The 26,584-nt window shown below is 31.8% G+C and overlaps 2 protein-coding genes across 2 annotated transcripts in view; one reads left to right on the top strand and one right to left on the bottom strand.

Moving 5' to 3' along the window:
* Positions 1–2,993: 2,993 nt before the first annotated feature.
* LOC139522425 (angiopoietin-related protein 7-like) lies at positions 2,994–11,261 on the top strand. The gene is made up of 5 exons (XM_071315939.1): positions 2,994–3,404; positions 4,497–4,621; positions 5,916–6,012; positions 9,592–9,756; positions 10,590–11,261. The coding sequence occupies exons 1-5, from the start codon at positions 3,104–3,106 to the stop codon at positions 10,874–10,876; spliced, it is 975 nt and encodes a 324-aa protein (XP_071172040.1). The 5' UTR covers positions 2,994–3,103; the 3' UTR covers positions 10,877–11,261.
* Positions 11,262–20,068: 8,807 nt separating this feature from the next.
* LOC139523758 (uncharacterized) overlaps positions 20,069–26,584 on the bottom strand; it is a 312,433-nt gene continuing 305,917 nt past the window's right edge. Inside the window, exon 6 of the mRNA XM_071318012.1 lies at positions 20,069–20,524. The gene's annotated coding sequence lies outside the window, so the exon portion shown is untranslated. The remainder of the gene's footprint in view (positions 20,525–26,584) is intronic.

Raw genomic sequence — 26,584 nt, 5'->3', positions numbered from 1 at the left:
TAAGGCAGTACAGTGACATATAGTTGTTTTATTTCTGTGTCATTTGGTCTTTGGTGGAGAGTTGTCTCATTGACAATTGTACAACATCTTCTTTTTTATATACACGCTGATTTCATTAAAATATTCAACAGGTCATGAAGGGGAAAAATCGAGTAATATTAAGAGAACATTATTGACATAGTGTAGCAGGATCTGCTTACCCTTCCGGAGCACCTGAGATCACCCCTAGTTTTTGGTGGGGTTCGTGCTGTTTGTTCTTTAGTTTTCTATGTTGTGTCATGTGTACTATTGTTTTTCTGTTTGTCTCTTCCATTTTTAGCCATGGCGTTGTCAGTTTGTTTTAGATTTATGAGTTTGACTGTCCCTATGGTATCTTTCGTCCCTCTTTTATTGATCGTGTTTATATTTCTATCATAAACATCAAATTGAACATCTCATAAAATCTGGTCAAATGTTTGCGAAGCATAATACCTTTATCATGTTTATATCTGAAAGAGGTTTCGAAGTTTGAATTACATATATACAACATGGCTTTGAAATTATTGTTTTATTAATGATTGGACTATAAACTTTAATAAAAAAAAGAATAACTTCTAGAATATGATCCATGTATGAACACAAGCATCATGACAATTGGATAGTCTACTTTATGAGCAATCTGAATTGATTTTTAACTACATGCATGAGCGATCCCCAAGGGTGACTGGGGTATAGAAATATGGTCACTTGGTCTTCTCCCGACCGGCAGTAAAACGCTTGCCGAAGTGGGGCGTCCGTTTGGCTGTGCGGGATGTATCAAGTTCGCAGTCACGTCCGGTCAGAAGGGGGACGTTAAATCCGATGCCTGGTGTAAAGAGAGTGCCACGCTCTTTGCACGTTAAGAACCCTTGCAACAACTCTTTGAGGGGTCCGTAGGTGGCCTGTTGCAAGGCAAAATTTCTGTCTCTATCCAATATACCCTCATTTTCCATTGGCAGTTCAAATTTCCCGACCATCATCCTCTATTATAACAACCTACCTATTGTATTTATTGTTAACTTGTTCTCGTCCTGAATATGCATGGAATATTTGCCACTGGACGTTAAGCAACCAACAATCAATCAACATGCATGAGCGCCGGGTTTTATTTTCACGTTAGTATTGTAAAGTATATCCTGTATCTATGAGAGAAAGTATTAATGTGAACCTGGTGAAACTAAAAACAAAATTTAAAATTTAAAATTCATGTTATAAGTCGTTATCATATCAATTAAAAAACAAAATAAGCTTAACTATAATAGGTTATTGCTTCCTCTCATGATTTCATTTTTTTTTTAATTGCGAGACCTGGTGACTCGAATTTTATTTTATATTTGCATCGGTATTTAGACTCAAATGTCAGTTATGTTTTGTATGACCGGCCTGTATCAAAATGATTTTTTTTTTATTATTTTTTTTTAGCGAATTCAACATCAGAAATGTAATGTTCACATATTTCAATACGTATACATTGATACAAAATCCAATGATGTTTTAAGTATTGTTTTATTGCTTCTTAGCTGAAACAACTTACCTAACATGATATTACTTTATAAAGATACGTTGTATCTATACAGTTAAATGTTGAAAATGACACATCAAAACTCATAAAGAAAGATAACTCTTTTTTCAAAATCATTTAAAATGGTATGGAATCAGTATTTATAACATTTACTATAATATTATATCTTTGTTTACTATGTTGTTTTAATATAATTATGTTCTCACTTGTATTGTTCATTAACATGTTTAACTTTCATACCACATGGAGGCTTTCGTGAAATAAAATGTCTTATATTTTTACATATGTTTTCTACTGACACTGTATTCAGTTTTCCACATTGTTAGTCCTTTATTTTTGATAATTGTATTTTCAATAAAGCTGATTAAAAAAGAAAAAAATCGTCTTTAAAATCTCAAAACAAAAAGACATTCAGTCCTTTATAAATACAAATAAAGAAACAATTATCATACAATCGTTTGTTTAATCGATTTTTGATCTTCACTTTTACAACACCTCTTTATTTTTCTCTCTTTTTTCTTTTCTTGTTTTTTTATTCAACGATATATTACATGCTGTTTACGATTTACTACTCTAGTCAAGAAGTCTAGTTAAGGGTTTCTATACTTTTCACAAGAAATCAAGGTTTACTCTCTATTTATCAATATTATATTACAATTTATCTTTATCTAATCATTATATTTCATTTTTAATCATGAATATTATAACCAAGTAACTACATAATTTTGAAAATTCGTCTTCATCGCTATGTATTATCTACCTTGAATTGTGAATATACTTTGCGAAAATAGTTTTAATTTTCAGTTATCAATTTACTGGTATTGTATGGAAATTATATAGCGTTGTTTAGAAATTTACCAGTTCTAACTAGTTATTCAAAATATGATTATGTCTGAATAAAAATTTCAATATAGGCGTTTATATTCTTAAATAAATAAAGTATGTAAATATGTTTCCTCTTTTTCTTTTTCTTCTTTTCTTTTCAATTATATGCAGTTATCTAAAATGCTACTTTTTAAATGTTTGGTCTGCTTTCAAGTGTATTACATTTATTAGTTTGCATATTCTCCCTTTTGTTCAATGTTTAACAGTCAATATTGATTTACTTAGTTGTTATTCTCGAAACATGGATTAAATTTAACTTCTCATTATTTAATGCGTATATGGTTCAAACATAACATTATAGTATTTTCAATAACCGTTAATATATTGTTCCAACAAAGACATTGTTCATATCGATAAAGTCATTTTATGTAAACCTTAACATATTTTGTTAATTGATAGTTTATATATATCTTTGTGGAGTTTTTTATTGGTGTTCTACAAATTATTTTCTCATTCCCCAAGACTTGTTATTAATTATGAACGTTGGACTACAAAATATTCTAACATTAATCCGATATTGCCGATAGTTTTCAATTGATAAAGTCGACTTCAAAGTTAAGTTTGTTACTTGGACTTTGCTTGGTTAGCGTTTATAAATAACAAAAAAACAGATATAGAGTACGAAAGACTAATATTTTTCTTCTAAGCATTTTGGATTGTGATTAGATTATTAACATCATGATTTTGAGTCTGCTATTTTACACCTGGACAACTTCTATTGTTTGTGCATCGGGGTACACCATGGAAATCAAAAATCAAAAATTTGCTGTTGAAGTCAATAAGAAAGTATCATCCAGTGTAACAGTACTTGAGGAAATCAGCATTCACTCATATATAGTCTGTGCTACTTGGTGTGCGGGTAGTCCAACTTGCTGTTCCGCAAGCTATAACAAAACATCAAAACAGTGTCAATCATTCTCCTGTTGTGAACCGGAAACAGTACCAGTTGAGAACGGAATTGTTTTGCAGAAATTGCCGGGTAGATATACCTCTTTTATGACACTGTATTTAACAAACTAGTCAAGTATACAATAGTCGCATGAAACTTAAAAAGGAGTTCGTCTGGTAAGACCCCTTTTTGGCCCCAAAATATAACAGTTTTACAAAATTGTTAAAATTTAAACTTTTATTATTTATTGGACAGTTGAATGCTTCTGCTACATAAATATGGGCTGTTTTTGACAATACAATGCACATATATCGGGTTGTAGCGCCATTAAGTCATGCTAAATTACTGAAATCTTCAAAATTCTAGCATTTTAGTTAAATTTTAGACGGTTTCCCTGTAAAACGAAAGTGGCCGCATTCGCGTTCAACCTTAATATTGAAATGTAAGTTGTATTTCATGATAATACATAACATATATAAAGGTTGTGGATGAACACGGATGCGGCCACTTTCATTTTTGACAAAAACCATCTGTAAAGTGACATTTTCCAGCATATTTGGTAGATTTTTCATATTTGAGCTTGAATCGGATCGTTTTTGATGACTAAATCAGTTAAAATCTTTCACATAAACTAATTGAATCAAGTGAAATAGACACTTAAGTGTTCAAAAAGTTGTCAAAATCTTCCGTCAGATGAAACTGAAATTTGAGGTCAAAATGAGTCCTTACCGGACCTACTCCTTTGTTGTAGAAAAGACAAAACATACCTATATTGATTAAAATAACAAAGTTTGTGAGAAATACAGCACCAACTCGAAATCTTTGATAAGTTCTAGATTAGATTCGACTTTACTGAATCTGTATTTATTATATAAAAAAAAGCAAAATCACAAAAATACTGAACTCCGAGGAAAAATTAAAACGGAAAGTCACTTGTCAAATGACAAAACCAAATAATAAAACACATCAAACAAATGGACAACAAAATTTGTAATGTCATATTCCTGACTTGTAAAGTCACTAGTAACTGCAAAACTAATAATGATACTTCTTCAGTGTGTTTTGTTTTCATCCTTAATGTTGGTGCTTGTTACTTGTTGGTGCTTGTTGCTTGTTGTTTTGCCTTTGCCTTTGTATTTGTTTTGTTATTGGTGTAGTATTTTATATTTCTTAATATTGTAGATCAAGACAAACTCATTGACTGTACTGACATTTCGAATGGGAGCTCAAGTGGTGTGTATACAATGTATCATAAAGATGGACTTTTCGATGTGTACTGTGATGTGAATTCTGACGGGAAATGGACGGTATAATATTTTTATAATTGAAAAACGATCAAAAGAACTGATTTTCCCGTAATTGTTTTTTTCAAGATTTTTTAAATAATTAACCAAAACGCAAGGCGGATGTGTGGTTTTCCCCACGTTCAACTAACAACCACAATTTTACAGTTTTTTACAACGTTTGATATTGATAACAACAGTTGTCGAGAATATTCAGAACGGATCCGACATTATTGAAAATAGGCTTGTTGTGGACACTTTTACAGTAAAGGGTAAACATTCGTTTGAATGATACAAGACTCCGTTCAAAATTTAAGAGGTTGCTTCTGTTGTCAATCATACCAAATATCATAAAAATGTATAAGTATTTTAACGATGAACATGCAATTAATATGGCATTAAGTTATCACTCATACATAAATATTGTTGTGATGTAAAACCTGTTAAAGGTGACCATTTAACCTGTTGTGCAAAATACATATAAAGCATAAAATTACAGTACTTTCGTTACTTAATCATTGTATATATTGACCATCTCGTACATCATTGAATATTTGTATTAATGGCATTTCTCTGTAAACCTTTTCGTTCTGTACCTCACGAAAGAATTATATATTTTCAATTATGTACATACAGACGGTTTCTATGTTATTAAGGTCTTTCCTTTTTCTATAAGGAAAGACCTTACTGTATTTCTTCTTCTTATTATTATCATTTCCGCCAAACTTTAACGACATTTCCCAAAAAAAGTACGCGACATTTTAAAATGATATTAGGTATCTAGTATCGGTTGAACAAAAGCTATCTTGTGGTGATGGCACGACCATGTTACATTTCCTTTATAGGGGTTATCTCCCCTAACACCGAAAACCTTGTTATCATTCTAACCCCGTAACCATAATAGGTAGAAAAAAACAAAGGTTGGAATTTTTTCAGGAACAGACCCTAGTTCTTCGTTACAAAATCACAAAAACAATGTTCAAACAAAATTTCAATGCTTTGTAAATATATATGATACGAAATAGTAAACCCATAATTATTGAGCTACGGAACGGTTAATGCAGTTGGCCTATAAAAAATATCCTGTAGTGAGTAAAATTGGGTACGAAATGGTAAATGTGAGATACCCATACTGTCTACTTTATGGAAGAAAAATCTTTACATTTTAAATGATTTATCAGTTATCAACAGTAAAATATATAGAAGATAAACATAATTATTCAACACAAGATAACTTTAGAATAATATGTTACCTGCCTAGAGCATTATAACAGGTTGCTGCACTATAAATAATTAAATCTTGTTTGTTCTTGAACAGATTATACAACGAAGATTAAATGGGGTCGTAGATTTCTACAGAAACTGGCAAAATTATAAACTGGGCTTTGGGAATGTGAATGCAGAATACTGGTTAGGTTTGTAATCTATGTGTGATTAGTTTACAATAACATGAATAAGTCTTTATAGTAATCCACTGTTTGTCGGACGATGGCTAATACATAACTAGATGGACAGAAATACCCTTACAACCTCATTTTATATTGTTTATTTGTTTCGGAACAAAATAGGCCGCTCTATTTATAAATGTGTCTTCGACAAAGTGTTACAGACGTTTAAACTTATACCAGACGGTAGAGTGCTTTCTCAGCAAATAATATCAATACTACTATATAGTTCTGTATTTGATATCACCAGGAACTTCACGCATGTTGTGTAAATAATGTGTTTACTCAATGTTACATATTGCCGTCTAGATCTACATCAACGTATATGGTGCACACAATAGTTAAACATGTCAAGACCAAATAATTGAGCATAGTATTAGTCAAGACTGAATTGATATGTAACAAAATTACATTGTGCAGTTAAGATCAAATTTTAATTTTTGTGAAAAGGAACATGACTACAAATAGTTTTAAAAAGTTTAACCAACTCACAATGAAGGTACCAGAGAATGGAGCGAATCTTCACTTTAAAACAATATATAAAAATTTCTTTATTATGTATATATATATATGTTAGCGGCAATAAGTGAACTTAGGCATTAAGCTTAAATCCTAGGCAATAAGCTAACGCCTAGGCATTAAGTTATTGCCTGACATTTTCAGGAATTAGGCTTATATCCTGAAATTTGATGATGATTATTGAACCTATTGCCGAACATAAATTTAGGTAATAAGTGAAATATGGAATTAATCTATATTCAATGATGTATTCTTGATATACATAAGTTTCTTAATTACATTTTTATCTTAATAAACCTTAAAATTTAAGTATTTTTCATATTCAATACAGAACTTAATACAGTTTTTCCTGTATTATAAATGAATATAAAAGATTTTTGAAAAGTGATTGTATCCAATACAAAAGGAGAGGGGTGAGATTTTATTATTATTTAAAAATGTTTACACTTCACTAGTCGAGCTAGTTTGAACTGCTCAAAAGTAGACAAAACTGAAATATGCTTTTTACCTCACATCATGTGCCCTAAAGAAAAGTACCATGATGTTTTGGCAAAAATTTATGTCTTCCTAAAAGAACTCTATGGTATTTTGGAAAAGGCACACACAGAAACAGGTCAAGGCAACAGAGACCGCATAATTTAACATCAGTAAATAAAGGACATGCTAATATTTCCCGTGATGGTATTGAACTATTTCATTCACTTTGTGAAAATTGTAATATGAAAAAAAAAAACATAAAGGAGAGGGAGTAGTAGTGAAGCAGTTTTTATAAATCTTTAACAGTAGAGAACAAGTTGATTTTCAATGAAATCACAATTTTGGTGCGCCCCGTATTCTGCAAAGGGACAATGGTCCGGAATTCACAGCTTTGGTCATATCCGAGCTAAAATTAATGTGTTCAGAACTTGTCGTTCATGGAAAGCCGAAACTTTCCCAAGCACAGGGTAGAACGATCGAATGAAGATATCAATGACATTCTAACTGCATGGATGAGGGACAATGAATAAACAAAGTGGTCAACTGGCATCAAAACTGACTTTCTAGGCCCTGTCCGTCTTTTAAAAAAATCTAGGATCTGCACCTTCGAAAAATCAAATGCAGATCAATGCCACAAAGACAGTTCAAATCACCATGCATATGCAACATGGATTCATTTTGTATTTCACTGTAATTGCAAATAATTATTGTGTTCTCACAAATATGGTTTGATCGATATTTTAATGAATTCAATTCATTTAGATCAATGATAAGGGCAATGCTGTTTTAGCTTCAACGTTTGGAAAACTCCTAGGAATATTTGGATCAAATGAGATGGGCATCTGTAAGCAACATTGAATTCTAGAATGCGAAATCAATTGTGAAACAAATTGTGTTCGTGTGGCAGCAACCCATCAGTCATTGTCCTGAGGTCAAGGAAATTTCAAATATACATGTAAATCAAAATGTTTAAGTAGCTCTTGCAGATGCATGAAAAACAAGAGACAGTGCAAAAGAGGGTGCCACAGTTTAACAAATGATTTTAACTCTAATTTCTATCAAGTTATCATATTTTTTATATTGCTTGATGAGTTTTGATGTATGCGATAACATATTTTATTAGTGATTTATTTCCGGTAGATGATATTTTAAACTTCAGTTCTCATAATGTTATTATGTAACAAATGTAAAAAAACAAATGAATGTTTTTTTTTATTTGCTCACATTTATATTTTAGAAATTAAGCTTAATGTCGTTTGTTTTCTCTTATTTTTGAGTGTAATTTCACATTGCGATAAGACGTGTCACGGTACTTGTCTATCCCAAATTCATGTATTTGGTTTTGATGTTATATTTGGTATTCTCGTGGGATTTTGTCTGATGCTTGGTCCGTTTCTGTGTGTGTTATATTTTAGTGGTGTGTCGTTGTTCTCCTCTTATATTTAATGCGTTTCTCTCGGTTTTAGTTTGTTACCCCGATTTTGTTTTTTGTCCATGGATTTATGAGTTTTGAACAGCGGTATATTACTGTTGCCTTTATTTAATGCCTGCACACATTTTTCAGGATTTAAGCTTAAATCCTAGGTTTTAAGACTAATGCCTAACATTATTTAGGCATTATACTTACTGCCTAGGCGTTAGCGATTGTCTAGGATTTAAGCTAAATGAATAATTCACTTATTGCCGCTAACATATATAAGAAAAGGTGCAGACAGGTTTATCCAAAAAGTAAAATAAAAATGGTAATTGTTTGTTTATAAAACTGTTCAATGCTATATATATTAATATTAATTCCGCTGATAGTTTCTGATGCCCTTTTTAGATACTGATTTATAAATAGACAAATAATTCTGAAACGGATGTAAATTCTTGTTTAATAGATATAATATCTAAACGTTTCTATCAAATATGATGTAATAAAGCATTTGCATTTGAATTCCAATTGGTAATATTAAATATTTAATAACGCTCTTAGTAAATTGCATCTCAATAATGACAACTCCAGTATGTACACTAAAGAGATTTATCCTGATGAACTGACTGTGGGTTATACTAACAAGAAACACTGCACCACTTTACTGGATCTTGATACCCAAATTTATGAGAAAAAGATATTTTTCCCTTTACTATTGTTATATGTAATTATCCATTTATAGATGTTGATGTTTCCTTTTGACCATTTTTTGGTGTTTGTATATCTCAACTTGTTCGATTCGGTCGTGTATGTATCATCGGTACAAGGACATCATTCATAAATTAAATATAAAGTAACATGCGTATATCTTATACGCTCATGTATATCACATACTATCTTGTATGATGATACTCTTTACAAGGCACAGCAATGTTGGCATTCACACCAAAGAGCCAACCAAACCTTTAATCACAACAGACTGTTTCAGAAAGGGTTACAGTTACGATACTCATGGAGCTGATTGGTAATTTGTTAAATTATGGAAATTTCAAATAAAAGCCATTCTTGATCGTAAAACATCAAAATACATGAACACTAAATGTACAAAATAAAAAGCAAATCCATATTTTATGTTTCAGGAAACGACAATTTACATAATATTTTGTCTGCAAGGGACTATAAGCTACGAATTGACCTCGAGGATTGGAACGGCAACACAAGATACGTTGAATATGGCACATTCTTTGTCGGGAACGAAGCGACCAACTATGTACTTACTATTGGCAATTACAGCGGAAATGTCGGTGCGTATTATTTTTATGATTGTCATGGTAGAAAAAAGACATTGTTTTACGCCCATAAGTATAGCTTAATTGTTGTGAAATATATTTGGTGTTCATGTGTGCATCATCTGAATACATTTTTGTTTAAGGGTCAGCTGAAGCACGGCCCTACCGCGGGATTTTCTCGCTGTGTTGAAGATCCATAGTGGTTTTCGACTGTTTTCTGCTCTTTGGTCTTTGGTTGGGTTGTTGTCTCTTTGACACATTCCCCATTTCAAGTCTTAAATGAATGCTAGAATATAAACCAATCATTTACTCTTAATGATATACCAAAACATTTTTACCAACAAATTGATTCGAAAAGAAGTAAATGTAAATCGAAGAAAAGGCCACATAGAACTTTTTATTCTCAGGCAAACAAACCACAGAAAAAATCGTCGTATTTGATATCGATCATCTGTATTAGGCCTACGTTACACATTCAACTGCTTTCGCTAATCCCGAACTAATCTAACTGCACTTGGACATAATGCAGGATTGATATAAAAAGTACTATCCAATAACACTATATTATGTTACTTTTTATTATATGTGTACAAGTAGTACAATCACTTTAGATGCGTACTTTCTGTTGCTGATCACAGTGATTTTGTCTAGCACTTGGATGACACTTCTACTGGTGCACTGTAAGTAATCAAGGTTTTATTATCTTAATAGACATGATACTGACCAAAATATCAATATATCTTTTTAATATCATCAGATGATACATTTTGTAATATGGCTATATACCGTAGTAAATACTTGTTGTTTTGGTGCACTGCCTATAATATCAAACTTTCTTTTTATTTTAGAAGATAGCATAGTATTTTCCGGCAAGGAAAACTGCGATATAAATGGAATGGCTTTCTCCACATGGGATGTTGACAATGATGTTGACGATGTTGACAACTGTGCTAAAGACAAAAAACATGCTGGTTGGTGGTACAATGCATGTACCAGGGCAAATCTAAACGGGATTTACTACAATGGTGGCGTAGAGATGAAGGATGGAATATACTGGAAAAACTGGTATAGCTCTGATTATTCACTGAAAACCGTTACAATGAAGATCAAGTTACATTTTCGCAGATGTTCTTAATGCAACCAGTGACAGTTATGTTACTTATTTGTAACGTTTTCCAGGCATCAATACTTGATATCAAATTTTAAAAATCAGCGCAGTTTTGTTTTATATCTTTTATACATTCTTCTCTTATCACCATTTCAAATGCCCAATACATCACCTGGCTTTTTATAAGGAGGACTCATTCCTCATATAAATCAATCATATGCGGACAGGAAAAAAGAATGCATTAGGCATGAATTATGCTTCACCATTCTGATACATGTATATTCAAAATCCGTCTAATAATCATTGGCAACACAGATTTCTTCCATCTTGTCATAAACTGACATGTATCATTTTGACAGACCTGTGTCCGAAATTGAATATGTGTTCTCATTTTTCTGTATCAAACGCTTTTAAAAGAACAGTTATAGGACCCATTGTTAGAGACATGTATTTAAAAAAGGATAAAATGACGTGATTTGCTTAATTGTATTAATTCTGCCGGAATTATTAGGTCTTTCCACCTTTCCGTGGAAAGACCTATTGATTTTGTTCTGATTATTATTTTTTTCTTCCGCCTAATTTTTTTCTTGCGTAATTTTGTTGTTTCAAAAGATGTCGCTTAGATATTTGGAATATGATATCGTATAGTTTATACGCTTTAAAACTGAGAATCGCGCAACGAAATACTTTGCGTTGTAAGAGTAATCTCCCCAAACACTGTTTTTCTTGTGGCCACTACTCCTTCGCAACCGTAAAAGATTATGACAAATTTATTTTACCAAATTGCTCATTACATCTTCAGGATTTGGAGTTTAGTTTGACCGAAGCTATCCGGATACTCCATATGAGAGTTATTCCCCCTTATGTATTTGATATAAGCGATTTGCATTTCTAACTGGTAAACCATAAGTGATAGAGAACTAGAGTCTTTTGATTTGAGATCCTTGGTCTAAAAAAAATAAAATTAGGTCAAGGTCAAAGGTCAAGGTCATATTCTAAATTTTTATTTTGGCTTATTTTTACTAATTTTCAAAACCTTATAACATATCAACATCTTATGTTCACTAAATTGTTAGTTGCGACATGCCGTTACTTATAAATTTTGGTTGAAAGGGTGCGTAAACAATAAATAGTTTTCGCCCATCTTAATTTAGAATTATGAGTAAAGTGATATAGCTCATTAATAATACATAATAAAGACCTAGGGTCTTTTGATTTGAGATCCTTGGTTTATGACCTTGAAATTAAGGTCAAGGTCTTAGGTAATTTGCACGTTCTAGATTTTGACCTTTGCTTTAAATTCATATTTATACCTTATAAAGCCATAAGAACTGATATTTTAGATCGATTTTTAATATTTTGATAATAAAATAGATCTTTACTTGTGGAAAGACCTTCAATTGTTCTTTGAAAAATTGGTTTTTAATTATTATTATTATTATTATTATTATTATTATCATCATTATTATTATTATTAGCGCATTATATTATATTAAAATTACCCTACGCGCTTTGCAACATATATCCGTTCACATATAGAGAAGTATTTACAATAAAATATGAAAGCCATTGTTAAAACCTTTAAGATTTAAAAAAATATTACATTGATAAACAATTAAATTTATATAAAAAGGGCATGATAAAATTAAGGATATAGTGAATCCGTACCAATAAAAGTAAGTTAAAACTTCAAAATTTTTGCTAAACCAATTCTAAAATAACCAATAAAAGTAAGTTAAAGATTCAAAAAAAGTAATTGCTGAAAAAATAAAAAAAAAATACGATGATATAGAATTTTTTTTAAAACAATGAATAAGCATGTCTGAATGAATACATTTTCAGGTTTTTCTTAAAAACGTTCACACAATGGACGTTCCGTAAATCACTTGGTAATTCATTCAACAGAACGGCTGCTGCTTAATTTGTCGAATCTTCTTTCCCCATATGTTTTAGTTCTTACACCTTCCGTTGATAAAAACATGAAAGTTATCGCATTGGTTTATATATTTAAACGAGTTATTGTACATGTAGGTAGACCAGTGCCAACTCGTGCATGGTGAACACATACACTAGTAGTTTATACTGGCATCGAAATGTTACGGGCAGCCATTGGAGAGACTTGAGGATTGGTGTTATGTGGTCGTACTTCCTCTTCCTTGTAATGACCCTGGCTGCTGTGTTTTGAAATCGTTTTAATCTTTGAATAGATGTTGCTTAGAGTCAATACATTAATGCGTTCCTTTAATCTTAACCAGAGGTTACAAGAGAGCATACAAACGTTTTGCATGCTTTTTCGGTAATAAATGGACGAATTCGTCTAATGTGTCTGATCTGATTAAAACATGATTTTGAAACAGCACCAATTTGTTTTTCCATTGGCAAAATTGTCTCAAAATAAATGCCTAGGCTTTTTACGCACTCAGCATCATTAACAATGTTTCAACCAAAATTGAGATTCAAGTTTGAAAGGTTCTCACTCTTTTTTTTAGCAAATACTATCAATTCCGTTTTTTTCCTCGTTTCATCTTAACATGTCAAGCACATCCACTTGCTGATATCAGCTACGCAAGCCTCAATTTGCTTTGATATGTCCAAGTATCAAATGGATTTAACACGGGTTAAACATGTATTTCGTCTGCACAACAGTTGTAACTCATGTTATGGCGTTTACATATTTCGCCAATTGGTCTCAGGACTGATCCTTGAGGAACACCAAAACGAAACTCATTTATCAGCCAATAAGTCTAACATTAGTAAAACGGCGCAAAAGTCGTTAACAAATGCAACAGTGTACACGAAGTAATGCTGTCTCGGTCGTATGACAAGCGCGGTAGGCTGATTGATTTTACATTGTCGTGAAGAAAGTTTGTCGTGTGATGGTTTTCAAGGCGGGTCTCAACGACCTTTTCGACTACTTTTGATACAAACGGAAGATTCAAGACGAGTCGATATTTTTATAATACCTCTTTGTCTAGACCGGCCTTTTTTAGGAGTGGTCGAACATCTGCCTCCTTGAAAGCTTGTGGTACACAACACTGTTCCAGTGACACGTTCGTTTAATTGCTGATAACAGTAGCCAAACTGTTCAAACACGGTTTTAATATCTTTGTCGGAATTGGATCTAATTAGCATGATTTTGTTGGAGCATTTAAAATAATTGTACGTACTTTCTCTACAGATGCAGGTGTAAAGAAGGTGAGTGGTTGTCCTTCAAATTTTAAATCGTATTTGAATTCTTCATTCTTATAAGCAGACGATTCATTCACTAAATATAGGTTGGTCCTTATTGTTTCGATTTTTCCAAGGAAAACATTTCCGAATCTATTTGATAGTTCAATTTCACTATGATGGGATGGCCAAACCACATCGTGTGTGTTTCTCATTATACCGTTTGTCAGCTCAAGCAGTTTCTTTTGATCATGTTCAACTTCAGATTTTTTTTTAATTTATATTCCGTCTTGCATTTCAAGAGCAGTTTTTCGTGTCCTGGAACAATCTTCTTTTTAAATTTGTTTATGTATTTCGAGTTTTGTTAGAGCCCAGCTTTGCGGCGTTCGCCCTTATCAAATTGCAACTCATCATTTTATCGCTCGGTGTTTTGGCGCTGTGGGATAACTTTTGATTTTTCTGAAGCATGCCTGTCGAGAACAGTTCGAAGCACCGAGTCGTAAGACGCACTATCATGTTAACCCGAAGTATTTCGCTCATATAGGAGATATCCATTTGGATGTTTTCAATGATTATTTCCTTCAGTTTCCGGAAACTCACGGACTTTCTTTGCCTTGGTGGTTTCGTTATATTAAGTTTATATTGGACTGCAAAATGATTTAGCGCGAAAATGCCAATGTCATCACAGATTTGAAGATCCTCAATTGACGGCTCTCTGGCAAGAATGGAACTATTATCTCTACATATGATAACGTCGAGTGTGTGTCCACAAATATGCGTAGCGACAACAAGACCATGGTCGCTTATTGTTTGTTCAAATTTACGGCGTACTAAATAATGGTCCTGGTACCTTTGCGGGTGTCACAATTATTTTTATCGTCGAGATGGAAATTTAAGTCCCCAGTCGAAAAATTTCTTCCGGAATTTTGACAAGGTAGTCAAAGAAGTCTGACCACTCCTCAAACATGTGGAAGTTTTTAGTGGTTTGTTTTCCGAGACGGAGTTGGACGATAAATCACACAAAGGCAAAACTGGTGATTTTGTGCATTATCACTGCATTCAAGAAGCTCAAAATTTGTGGATTTCTTCTTTATAAGACCAGGGTAATATAATTCTAACAAGATAGTTAGACAATATAAATTATAATCCTCCGCCAATATGACATCATTATTACAGTTGTTGGAATTGACATAACTGACTGATCATGGTTTAGAATAAAAAGAATAATTGCATGGTCTTATAATTACCAAAAATAGCGAATTGCACCTGGTTTTAAAACTAGTTAAAACTCTCACTTTTACAACAGTCGAATCAAATTATGTTATATTGCCAACGATGCTTGAACAAAATAATCAGACATAATGGGTAAAAAAGTCAAACTTAGGGGTACCACAGTCAAAATTGTGTGGGAATCATAAAAAAAAATAAAGAAATATTCAACAAAGACGCACAAAAGGCATATATCAAATTTAAAAATAACATTTGTTGCTTTCTTTTTTTTTGTATATATTATTCATGTATGTTAAATTCACCCATAAAGGATTGAAAGATTTAAAGTACTGGGACCAAATGGTTAGATTTACATAAACTCTGACGTAGTATCGCTCGTTTAACGTCAGAATTTAAACGTCACACAGGTAGGTAGGTATATAAAATTATTTTGTCGTTCAATGTATGAAAATAATATAGTTATTTAAGGTATATCCTCTGTAGAATGTAAATTAGAAGTTTTTCTTGTCCTTCTTGTCAATCTGCTTATTGTGTATTTCTTATAAAGAACCACGTCACTATACCAAACAGTAAAAATAATATTTATAAAGACAAATAAAAGAACACTATATTGTACCATGTTACTAAGGATAAACAACGTCAGTACGCAGAATCTATACTTCAACATCCTCGTGTATTATTTGTGAAGTTGATACGGAATATTCATCAACACGTATGACACAGTTAAACTTGCAGTTGGAACCATTTGATAAAGTTTTTTGAAGATTCTTATGAAACGATATCTGACATACCACTGGTTCATCAACTTTCTGCTTAGACACTAGTGAAGTTGTACAAAGTAGGGTAGGATCTTTTTCACCTTTTTCAATGCGAACTGGTTTGAAAAGATTGTGACATACAGTATCAAAATAGTAGCTGTTAGTTTGTATTGGTTTAAATGAGGGTTTGAAACAGTGGTTTCCGACAATAAATTGAACAGAGCATGAAGTTTTATATTATATTTATCATTTATATTTTTCCCCAGTATCATGAGTATCGTGAGTTTATAATTTGCATTGTATCGAATTTTGAATTGGGCTCAATGCTCAAAGCTTGGTTTCATATACTGTATTTCTTTTTGTCTCATTTTTTTTTTAACATACATATATTGTCTAAAATGCATCGACTTATTGCTTAACCATGTTGATTTAACCTTGGACCATTATCAAATCTGTTGCACAGTCCAGACACATCGGGGTTTGACTAGAAACGCATAACGCGTTTTGTAATTGCTATATGGCATTTCAATACTATGTATTTATTAAATGCTAAATAGTTGACATTAAAAACGCGAATACTTGTTTTTGTTTACTAAACGACCTCCAACGCCTCTTAAGAAGATCATATGTTTTAATAAATAAACACCGTAAATAAATACAATTAACGAGAAAAGTATCACCTCCTACACACCTACAAATTTTCATCACTTAAATATGACTAGTGTCTGGTGCCATTTGGCTGCATTATACCACCAATTGTAATCTACTCTAAGATATTAGTGTATAGTGTATGTAGGATAGATAACCAATATGTTAACGCTATTCACGGAGTTGTTTTATTTTTATATGATCTTTTTGATACATATGTTTTTTTCTAATTATTTTTGTTCTTGAATAACGATTTTAGGTAGAAAAAAAAGACATAAATATTGACTTGCTGTTATTTATAAACGATATGGCATTTGAATGCAAACTAGATGCACAACTCGTTAATGAATAAAGTGTTCGTTAGAGATGATGTCTTCAAATGGGCTGTTACTATTACCTTGATATCTAGCAGGTCAACATCCAATTCAAAGTGTAGTGTTATTGCAAGCCGGGATCATTTGAGTGTTCAAATAACATTTATTTAAGCATACCTGTACTATGATCTTTGTATACATGTTATGTGAGTCATCACCATCATCATTTGCCCAATCAATTCGTTTCACATTAATTTACGAATTTATTCATTTTGTTAATTCAGTGGTGTTATGTCTTTTTTAACATTTTCAATAACTTTATGATGTATATCTAAAATTTCAGTGCTTATAGATAATTCTTATTACACATTATGTTGTTTATAGTTTCATTGGACATGTCGAGCATGTAAAATAAACATTTCTTTTGTTTAATAAAATTAATGAAATTAATGAAATATTTGTTTCCTTCTCTCGAAACTCAGGCATTCTCAAACGCATGTTTTCTTGACTGATGTTTATAATCATTATATTTAGCATATTTACCATTCTGGGTCCTTCCGATTTTCGTGAGAAAAAAAAACTGCACATTATTATGAATTGCAAATATTAACCATAGGTAACACAAATAAAAAATGTCCAAACTAACATAAAAAGATTAAATAAAATTTAAAAAAACATCAAAATTACCCTTTTCAACCAATATAGTTAAACCATGCATCTGACTGGACTGTAAATAGCAATTAGTTCATTTAATGTAATTTAAACAGATTCCTCAACCATACTTTTTTCCATAAACAGTTCACGTATAAAAGGAGGAAGGAAGAAGGGAAATATCGGTATCGAAGAATTCAGGTTATCGTAGAATAAAGTTTTCAAATGTAACGTCATACAACATATATTACAGTCATATTTATGATTTATTTCGATTTGCTCATTAATTCTGTTGTATTTAATGAATGGCTATTATCTATTTTGAATTTATTGAACCATAAAACTAATTTTTGACTCTTCACATTGAATAATCCGCGAAGCGAATTATGTAAAATGTGAAGAGTCAAAAATTAGTTTTATGGTTCAATAAAATCAAAATAAATTATTGCCATTCATTATAAATAAATTTCTATCAAAAATAAAGCTCAAAGAACTTTTTATATTATATATATTAACAATAACAACGTACACACATGCTGGCGTATGAATACATGCACAACGTCAGAGTGGGTGTGTCGCCTTCAAAATTGACAACATTGAAAATAAAACTAATAGTTTTAACCAATCAGAAGACAGTAAATACACCAAATTTATTAATATATATATATGATACTGTTGCCATACCGTATTCATGTTTGTGTTGATCAGTGTTCGTTTTCTGTATTTTGGTTATGACGATTGTTGTTTGTTTGTGGTCATTTTTCGCCATTGACATTCTATTGTACATTAGTCCTTAACGTTTTGACTGCCGAACAAGTAATAAAATCTTGAAAATAATAGTTATACATGTGACATATACTTTGGAACACGCTCATATCAAAGAAATCTACTTTTCAGATTTTTGAATTTTAAATTTTCAAAAGGAACTTTTGTGTATAAATCATGTAAGATACCTATTGGTTGTACATGAAAATACAAAAAGTAGCTATCTGCTATAACTACAGTTCAAGTTAAACAAATCCTGAACATACTTTTAACATGTCACATATACGGTTAATAAAGAAATTATGTTGTTCATATAGATGAAATGATAATGTGTATAATATGTATAATGGCATGCCAACTAACTAAATGTATGTTAATAAAAACAAGAAAAAGCATATCCAACAATTTGTTCTTATACAGAAAATTTCATTTAAAATTTTATTTTGTTCTCGTGATTAGATGTTTGATATATTGGTGTACGCTATAGGGAGTATATTCAACATGTGTACAATTCTGATGCTCTATGCATGATATGTTTTCGTGTTTCATGTGTCTACTTTGACATTCATTGTAACAACTGATCAGTTGTTTCGTTTTGTGTATATTATATATTGCAAATCATAGTAATATCTTTGTTGTTTAATGTACACTGAACTATGTTTCATTTATTTAACAGGTTACAAGTGTATGGTTATTTTTTCATTACACTAAAACATGAGGATAACAAGTCAAATTTAGTTCAGTGGCTTCAAGTGGAGCTCGGTGTTCAAAACTAGATTTTATGTGTAGTTTTTAGAGAATAAATAGTTGTTTTTTGTCTCATTTTACATATATAAAAAAGAAGATGTGGTATTATTGCCTATGAGACACATACATTAACAACTATAGGTCACCGTACAGCCTTCAACAATAAGCAAAGCCCATACCGCATAGTGAGCTATAACAGGCCCCGATTTTCTCACAAGCAAAAAACCCCTAACTTTAAAAAATAAGGACATACACTACAGTCACGGGGACACATTCTACTGAATCCACACAGCACGAGTAACAAACCCTGCAGAATCCTGCGTATTCAATATTCATGATGATGCTGTCCTTGATTTTCAACTAATTGGTTTGATGTATTCGTAAAGCTGTTCCACAGACCAGTCAAAACTGGATGTGAACAGGGATGCATACTGATTTCGTTTCAACAGTGTGTCATTTTCACACTATGCATTTATTATGTATTTATAGTTTGTTATTTTCACTCTGTTTATTTATTAAATGGTAAATACATGACATTTATCATAATTGTTTTTTTCAGTACTTAAACACCTCTAAACAAAACTGGTGAGATAAGGTATCACCTTATATACGTCATTGACTAACTACCCTTGACATTCGACTCACTATTCAACTGATGCTAACGTTCAAGTTAATGCCATTTGGCTTCATTTGGGTTTAGAACACCCACAATATGTTTTCGTTATAAGATACAATAGTGCAGATAAAGTTTAGATAAGATCAGTTATTCGAAGGCTTTCGTGGAGCCTTTTTTTTTTTTTTTTTAATTTTTGAAAGGGTACTTCAACATTGACATGTGTTGCCTTTCTGTTTCACACTTGGCATTTATGAATTTGAATAAAGACTACTCTGTTGAAAATATGATTAATTTTTCCACGTATGGTGACAATATGTAGGCATTTAAGGATTCTCGCTTGTCATGTTTTGGAATTTGGTAAGATTTTCCGAATCCTCTTGTTTTATCCATTTGAATGCCTTTACAAAATGTTTTCCAGTAACCCCCATTTTTCTATTTTTAATTCTTTTACGTGTATAATGATAAGCTGTCTGTTAAAGTCTCATAAAATTTTAATTATTTTTCAATAGTTGTTGAGGACTTAACCTTGTCAATGATAAAGCTATGAAAAGTCAAGAGAGAACATTTTCCCGCCAAAATTTCAATGGCTAATATCTCGAAAACAAGCACGGTGACCTATATATATTTTTGCTCTTTTGATTCCTTTATTAATCTCATATCAATATATGCTGGTGTTTTGAAAAGTTAATTATTTTGAAACTAAGAAGCCAACTCCCTTAAATATTTTTGAACATTATATTTAAATATATTATTGCACTTATGATTGGTAACAATGTCCCTCAATTTTACAATAACGATACTCGGGATCCAACCTGTAGTGTTAATCTTTTTCTATGGCATTCTAATACAAAAGGTAATTCATCTTTAAGAAAGTGTTCGTTTGTTTGTGAACAATGTTCAATATATTTCATTGCTGTTCGAACAGGGCACTTCAATCAAGATAACAAAATCAATCATGTGTCAACATTCTGAAAAGGATTGTTAAGAGGATTGAGGCGAAGAAAATTAAAAAGAAATGTGTGATTTTCAACTTTTCAATAGTAGAGTTTTTAAAAAAAAATTCGAACTGAATTAACGACATAAATAAAATGTATATGGTTAAGCCAATGTGTTTATCACAATGAGTGTCGAACTTTTCGCTTCACGTAAATTATCGCAAACAAAAGATACTTATATACAAAGTTGAATGTTTCTAAGATAATTAAACTATGTGTAAAAGGATCAAACATACACGGTTTGGTGTGTTTGAAAAGTCATTATATATTTTTGAAACATGACACAACTTTGCTATTATGATAATTAAACTATGTTTAAAAGGATCAAACATACACGGTTTGGTGTGTTTGAAAAGTCATTATATATTTTTGAAACATGACACAACTTTGATATTACTTCCTGATACTTTACGAATTTAAAGTTTCCCTTCTGGAGAACGGTTACATTGATTTTTAGCTGATAGAAATCTGGATCAACGTTATGTTTTTTTACAACGCTGGGTTAATGTGCATGTTATAAGGCTGCTGTTGTCTTTAAATTCATGTGTATTCGACAGTACACATGAACATTCAATCATTATCATTGTCAATAATATGATTCCCATTAAATGAGGAAACCGCTATAATTTAGAATTCTTTTGATGAAATGTCTTTTTTCCGTTTCCAATCATCATAAAAAAGTAAAAACTCAAATGGAAAATACTTTGCAAAATCAAAAGCACAAACACATCTAACGAACAAAATGTCATATTCCTGACTGAGTACAGGCATTTCCTTATGTAAAAAATATCGCACAAGGAGGTGGTCATTCGCTGGCCAATAAATAGAGATGTAATCAATCTCAGTAAAAAAAAAAGGACGTCATACTAAACTCCAAATCATATAAATAAACTAAAATTGAAAACATACAACAGTAACAAAGGCCATTTGTCAAATATTTGGGACAAGCGCAAAATTGTAAGATCTCAACACCATCCCCCTGTATATCTAGCCAATGTAGAAGAAATAAACTCCCAACAATAGTTTGCAGTCAAGTTTGTTTCGATTTATTTCGCTTATGTTCATTTATATTAACATGTCAAACACTTATTATGTTGGACATCATGATTAAAATTTGAAAAAAAAGATGTCGGATTCCAATAAGAATGAAATAATTCGTAAACATCTTTATCTCTATTGCTGGTTTTCATTATCACAATCATGATTCAGGCTCTTAAACATTTGGACGGTGTTTTCGCTCCTTTTTTGTGAGTGTTTGTATTGCAGACAAACAGCTTAAAGAATGTGACGTCTCATAACTATAGTACACATTATGATCCGAATGTTTGTTTACTGTCTAATGCATGAAGACTCTTTTCATACCTTAACAGTGACAACTACACATATATAAGTACAATTGTAGTATGTCGAGCTGCTTCCTTCCGAATCTTTTCTGGTTGGTTTCATCACGTTTTCGTAAATTAATGTTTTGAATGCTTGTGTTTGTGTGCAAGTGTGTACAGTTTATAAGAGGTTTGTGAATAGGAGGTTAGTTAATAATAATATTTATAAAAAATATCATATTTATTCTTTTTTAACCAATGGCAATTCGATAATGATCTTTATCAAACAGTAAACATCTGCCGTTAAAGGTTATTCGGAACACAAGGGGTTTTGTTTGAGCATGAGGTTTGAAAGGTTTAAATTCATTTGATTTTTTTTTCATACAAACTGACGTATAACAACTTATAGTTCCTTGCTCCACTGAAGTTCAGCGTGAAGACGACCGCGTGGGGTATATAATACTGGTTGGTTATACTTATCATCGTTTGAGTTCTGCAGTGTGAAGACCACGGTATGGGGTTAGCGATACTTTTTGATTATATTTACAATCGTTTGATTTGTGCGGTGTGAGGACGACAGTGTGGGGTATAAACAATATTTGCTGATTACATTTTCAATCGTTTGATATTTCTTGGGGTAAATATCTCTCTTGCTGCTAAAACTATGAACGGTGAATGACAGCGATAAACAGAAGAACCACATTATATCTTTATGATAGTTTACGATACAAGTTACTAATTGCATCACATGACTATTTTATATATACGTCTGGTTTTGACATAACATCAACATATTCAACTAAAATAAGAATTCGAACTAAATCAAGGAGGATAATTCATCGATACGATAGCCTTACATTGTACAAGACAATAATTCACGTAGTCTTTACTTTACGTAGTACATTATTCATTTTAAACCCTAGTTATTTTTTTTTATTTCTGCTAAAGATATTTTAACCATTTTACAGGTTACATGTACATAGATATAAGAAAATGTGGTATGAGTGCGAATAAGACACCTCTCCATCAAAGTCACAATTTGAAAAAAAGTAAATCATTTACGGCCAATGTACGGTTTTCAACACAGAGCCTTGTCTCACACCGACCAGCAAGCAATAAAGGGCCCCAAAGATAAATAATTTTTAAACCATCCAAACAATAAAACCAGCGGTCTATGCTATGTAAATATGAACAAGAAACACTTATGAACACATCAACAACCGATAACTACTGAACATCAAGTTCCTGGCTTAATTAGGACATGTGCAAACAATTAAACACATGCAGTGGGTTTAAACGTTCGAAGGGTTACCGACCTTCGCATTTACCCGACAAAAAAGTGAAATATTACTGATTTTAGATTTTTTTAGATGTGCTTCATAAAGTTGCTGTATGTCAGCAAAACCGTTCTCGATTATATAGTCATGTGCAGTTTTTCCGTAAATATCCCGCATTTCCAAACTAGTTTTTCTCTTCAAAAGTAGTTTAACAAATTTTAGTTTTCCTTTCGTATTCAAACATAGCGTTTCTTGACAAACAGCAGTTAAAGGAGTTGCACCAGAAATGTTGATGCAAGTAACAGGCAATGTTCCTGCTGTAATGATAATTGTTGCAAGTTTATAATTATCCATTTCAATTGCTGTAAATAACATTTCTCGGTCATACATATACTGTTGTTGTTTTAAACTTTTCTTTGATTTTAGTTTTCCGAAATATTTCTCCAGAAATATAAGACACATATTGTTGATGGTATTATTATCAATAACTACTCTGAAATAATGTTTGAAAAGTCATTATATATTTTTGAAACATGACACAACTTTGATATTACTTCCTGATACTTTACGAATTTAAAGTTTCCCTTCTGGAGAACGGTTACATTGATTTTTAGCTGATAGAAATCTGAACCAACGTTATGTTTTTTTACAACGCTGGGTTAATGTGCATGTTATAAGGCTGCTGTTGTCTTTAAATTCATGTGTATTCGACAGTACACATGAACATTCAATCATTATCATTGTCAATAATATGATTCCCATTAAATGAGGAAACCGCTATAATTTAGAATTCTTTTGATTAAATGTCTTTTTTCCGTTTCCAATCATCATAAAAAAGTAAAAACTCAAATGGAAAATACTTTGCAAAATCAAAAGCACAAACACATCTAACGAACAAAATGTCATATTCCTGACTGAGTACAGGCATTTCCTTATGTAAAAAATATCGCACAAGGAGGTGGTCATTCGCTGGCCAATAAATAGAGATGTAATCAATCTCAGTAAAAAAAAAAGGACGTCATACTAAACTCCAAATCATATAAATAAACTAAAATTGAAAACATACAACAGTAACAAAGGCCATTTGTCAAATATTTGGGACAAGCGCAAAATTGTAAGATCTCAACACCATCCCCCTGTATATCTAGCCAATGTAGAAGAAATAAACTCCCAACAATAGTTTGCAGTCAAGTTTGTTTCGATTTATTTCGCTTATGTTCATGTATATTAACATGTCAAACACTTATTATGTTGGACATCATGATTAAAATTTGAAAAAAAGATGTCGGATTCCAATAAGAATGAAACAATTCGTAAACATCTTTATCTCTATTGCTGGTTTTCATTATCACAATCATGATTCAGGCTCTTAAACATTTGGACGGCGTTTTCGCTCCTTTTTTGTGAGTGTTTGTATTGCAGACAAACAGCTTAAAGAATGTGACGTCTCATAACTATAGTACACATTATGATCCGAATGTTTGTTTACTGTCTAATGCATGAAGACTCTTTTCATACCTTAACAGTGACAACTACACATATATAAGTACAATTGTAGTATGTCGAGCTGCTTCCTTCCGAATCTTTTCTGGTTGGTTTCATCACGTTTTCGTAAATTAATGTTTTGAATGCTTGTGTCTGTGTGCAAGTGTGTACAGTTTATAAGAGGTTTGTGAATAGGAGGTTAGTTAATAATAATATTTATAAAAAATATCATATTTATACTTTTTTAACCAATGGCAATTCGATAATGATCTTTATCAAACAGTAAACATCTGCCGTTAAAGGTTATTCGGAACACAAGGGGTTTTGTTTGAGCATGAGGTTTGAAAGGTTTAAATTCATTTGATTTTTTTTTCATACAAACTGACGTATAACAACTTATAGTTCCTTGCTCCACTGAAGTTCAGCGTGAAGACGACCGCGTGGGGTATATAATACTGGTTGGTTATACTTATCATCGTTTGAGTTCTGCAGTGTGAAGACCACGGTATGGGGTTAGCGATACTTTTTGATTATATTTACAATCGTTTGATTTGCGCAGTGTGAGAACGACAGTGTGGGGTATAAACAATATTTGCTGATTATATTTACAATCGTTTGATATTTCTTGGGGTAAATATCTCTCTTGCTGCTAAAACTATGAACGGTGAATGACAGCGATAAACAGAAGAACCACATTATATCTTTATGATAGTTTACGATACAAGTTACTAATTGCATCACATGACTATTTTATATATACGTCTGGTTTTGACATAACATCAACATATTCAACTAAAATAAGAATTCGAACTAAATCAAGGAGGATAATTCATCGATATGATAGCCTTACATTGTACAAGACAATAATTCACGTAGTCTTTACTTTACGTAGTACATTATTCATTTTAAACCCTAGTTATTTTTTTTTTATTTCTGCTAAAGATATTTTAACCATTTTACAGGTTACATGTACATAGATACATGTATAAGAAAATGTGGTATGAGTGCGAATAAGACACCTCTCCATCAAAGTCACAATTTGAAAAAAAGTAAATCATTTACGGCCAATGTACGGTTTTCAACACAGAGCCTTGTCTCACACCGACCAGCAAGCAATAAAGGGCCCCAAAGATAAATAATTTTTAAACCATCCAAACAATAAAACCAGCGGTCTATGCTATGTAAATATGAACAAGAAACACTTATGAACACATCAACAACCGATAACTACTGAACATCAAGTTTCTGACTTAATTAGGACATGTGCAAACAATTAAACACATGCAGTGGGTTTAAACGTTCGAAAGGTTACCGACCTTCGCATTTACCCGACAAAAAAGTGAAATATTACAAAACATTTTTAAAAATCACAACATAGAAAGACACACTTTAAAATATCAATTAGAATTGCTTGTATCAATCAAAATACAAATCAACGCAAACAAGTGGACCTACACTGAATGAATAGATTTGATCTATGACACAATGTAAATACAAATTTAATAAAATAAGGGGCGAGATATTAAACGATAATGGAAGGACAACCATAACCTTGGACAACATGCCGACAAAAAAAAGATTATGAACACAGGTAATTGAAAATTAGTTTGTTGTAAAGTATACCGTAATGGAATACGGAAATATTTTCTGGTTCATAATACGAAAACAAAATTACAACATGTATTGTCATCCCAAACACTTATGACAGGTGGTGTATATCAAAAAAGAGAAATGAAAATCAAAGCTAAATTATATCAGC

This window comes from Mytilus edulis, chromosome 5, assembly GCF_963676685.1.
Source record: "Mytilus edulis chromosome 5, xbMytEdul2.2, whole genome shotgun sequence".
Taxonomy (NCBI): Eukaryota; Metazoa; Mollusca; class Bivalvia; order Mytilida; family Mytilidae; genus Mytilus; species Mytilus edulis.
The sequence above is the reverse complement of the archived record's forward strand: the minus strand, read 5'-3'. Positions and strand labels throughout refer to the sequence as shown.

Excerpts from the sequence above, each read along its gene's own strand:
- LOC139522425 (XM_071315939.1), top strand. The coding sequence starts at position 3,104 with ATGATTTTGAGTCTGCTATTTTACACCTGGACAACTTCTATTGTTTGT. Across the intron at positions 3,405-4,496 it reads TGTTTTGCAGAAATTGCCGG|ATCAAGACAAACTCATTGAC; the intron begins GTAGATATACCT and ends TTAATATTGTAG. Across the intron at positions 4,622-5,915 it reads ATTCTGACGGGAAATGGACG|ATTATACAACGAAGATTAAA; the intron begins GTATAATATTTT and ends GTTCTTGAACAG.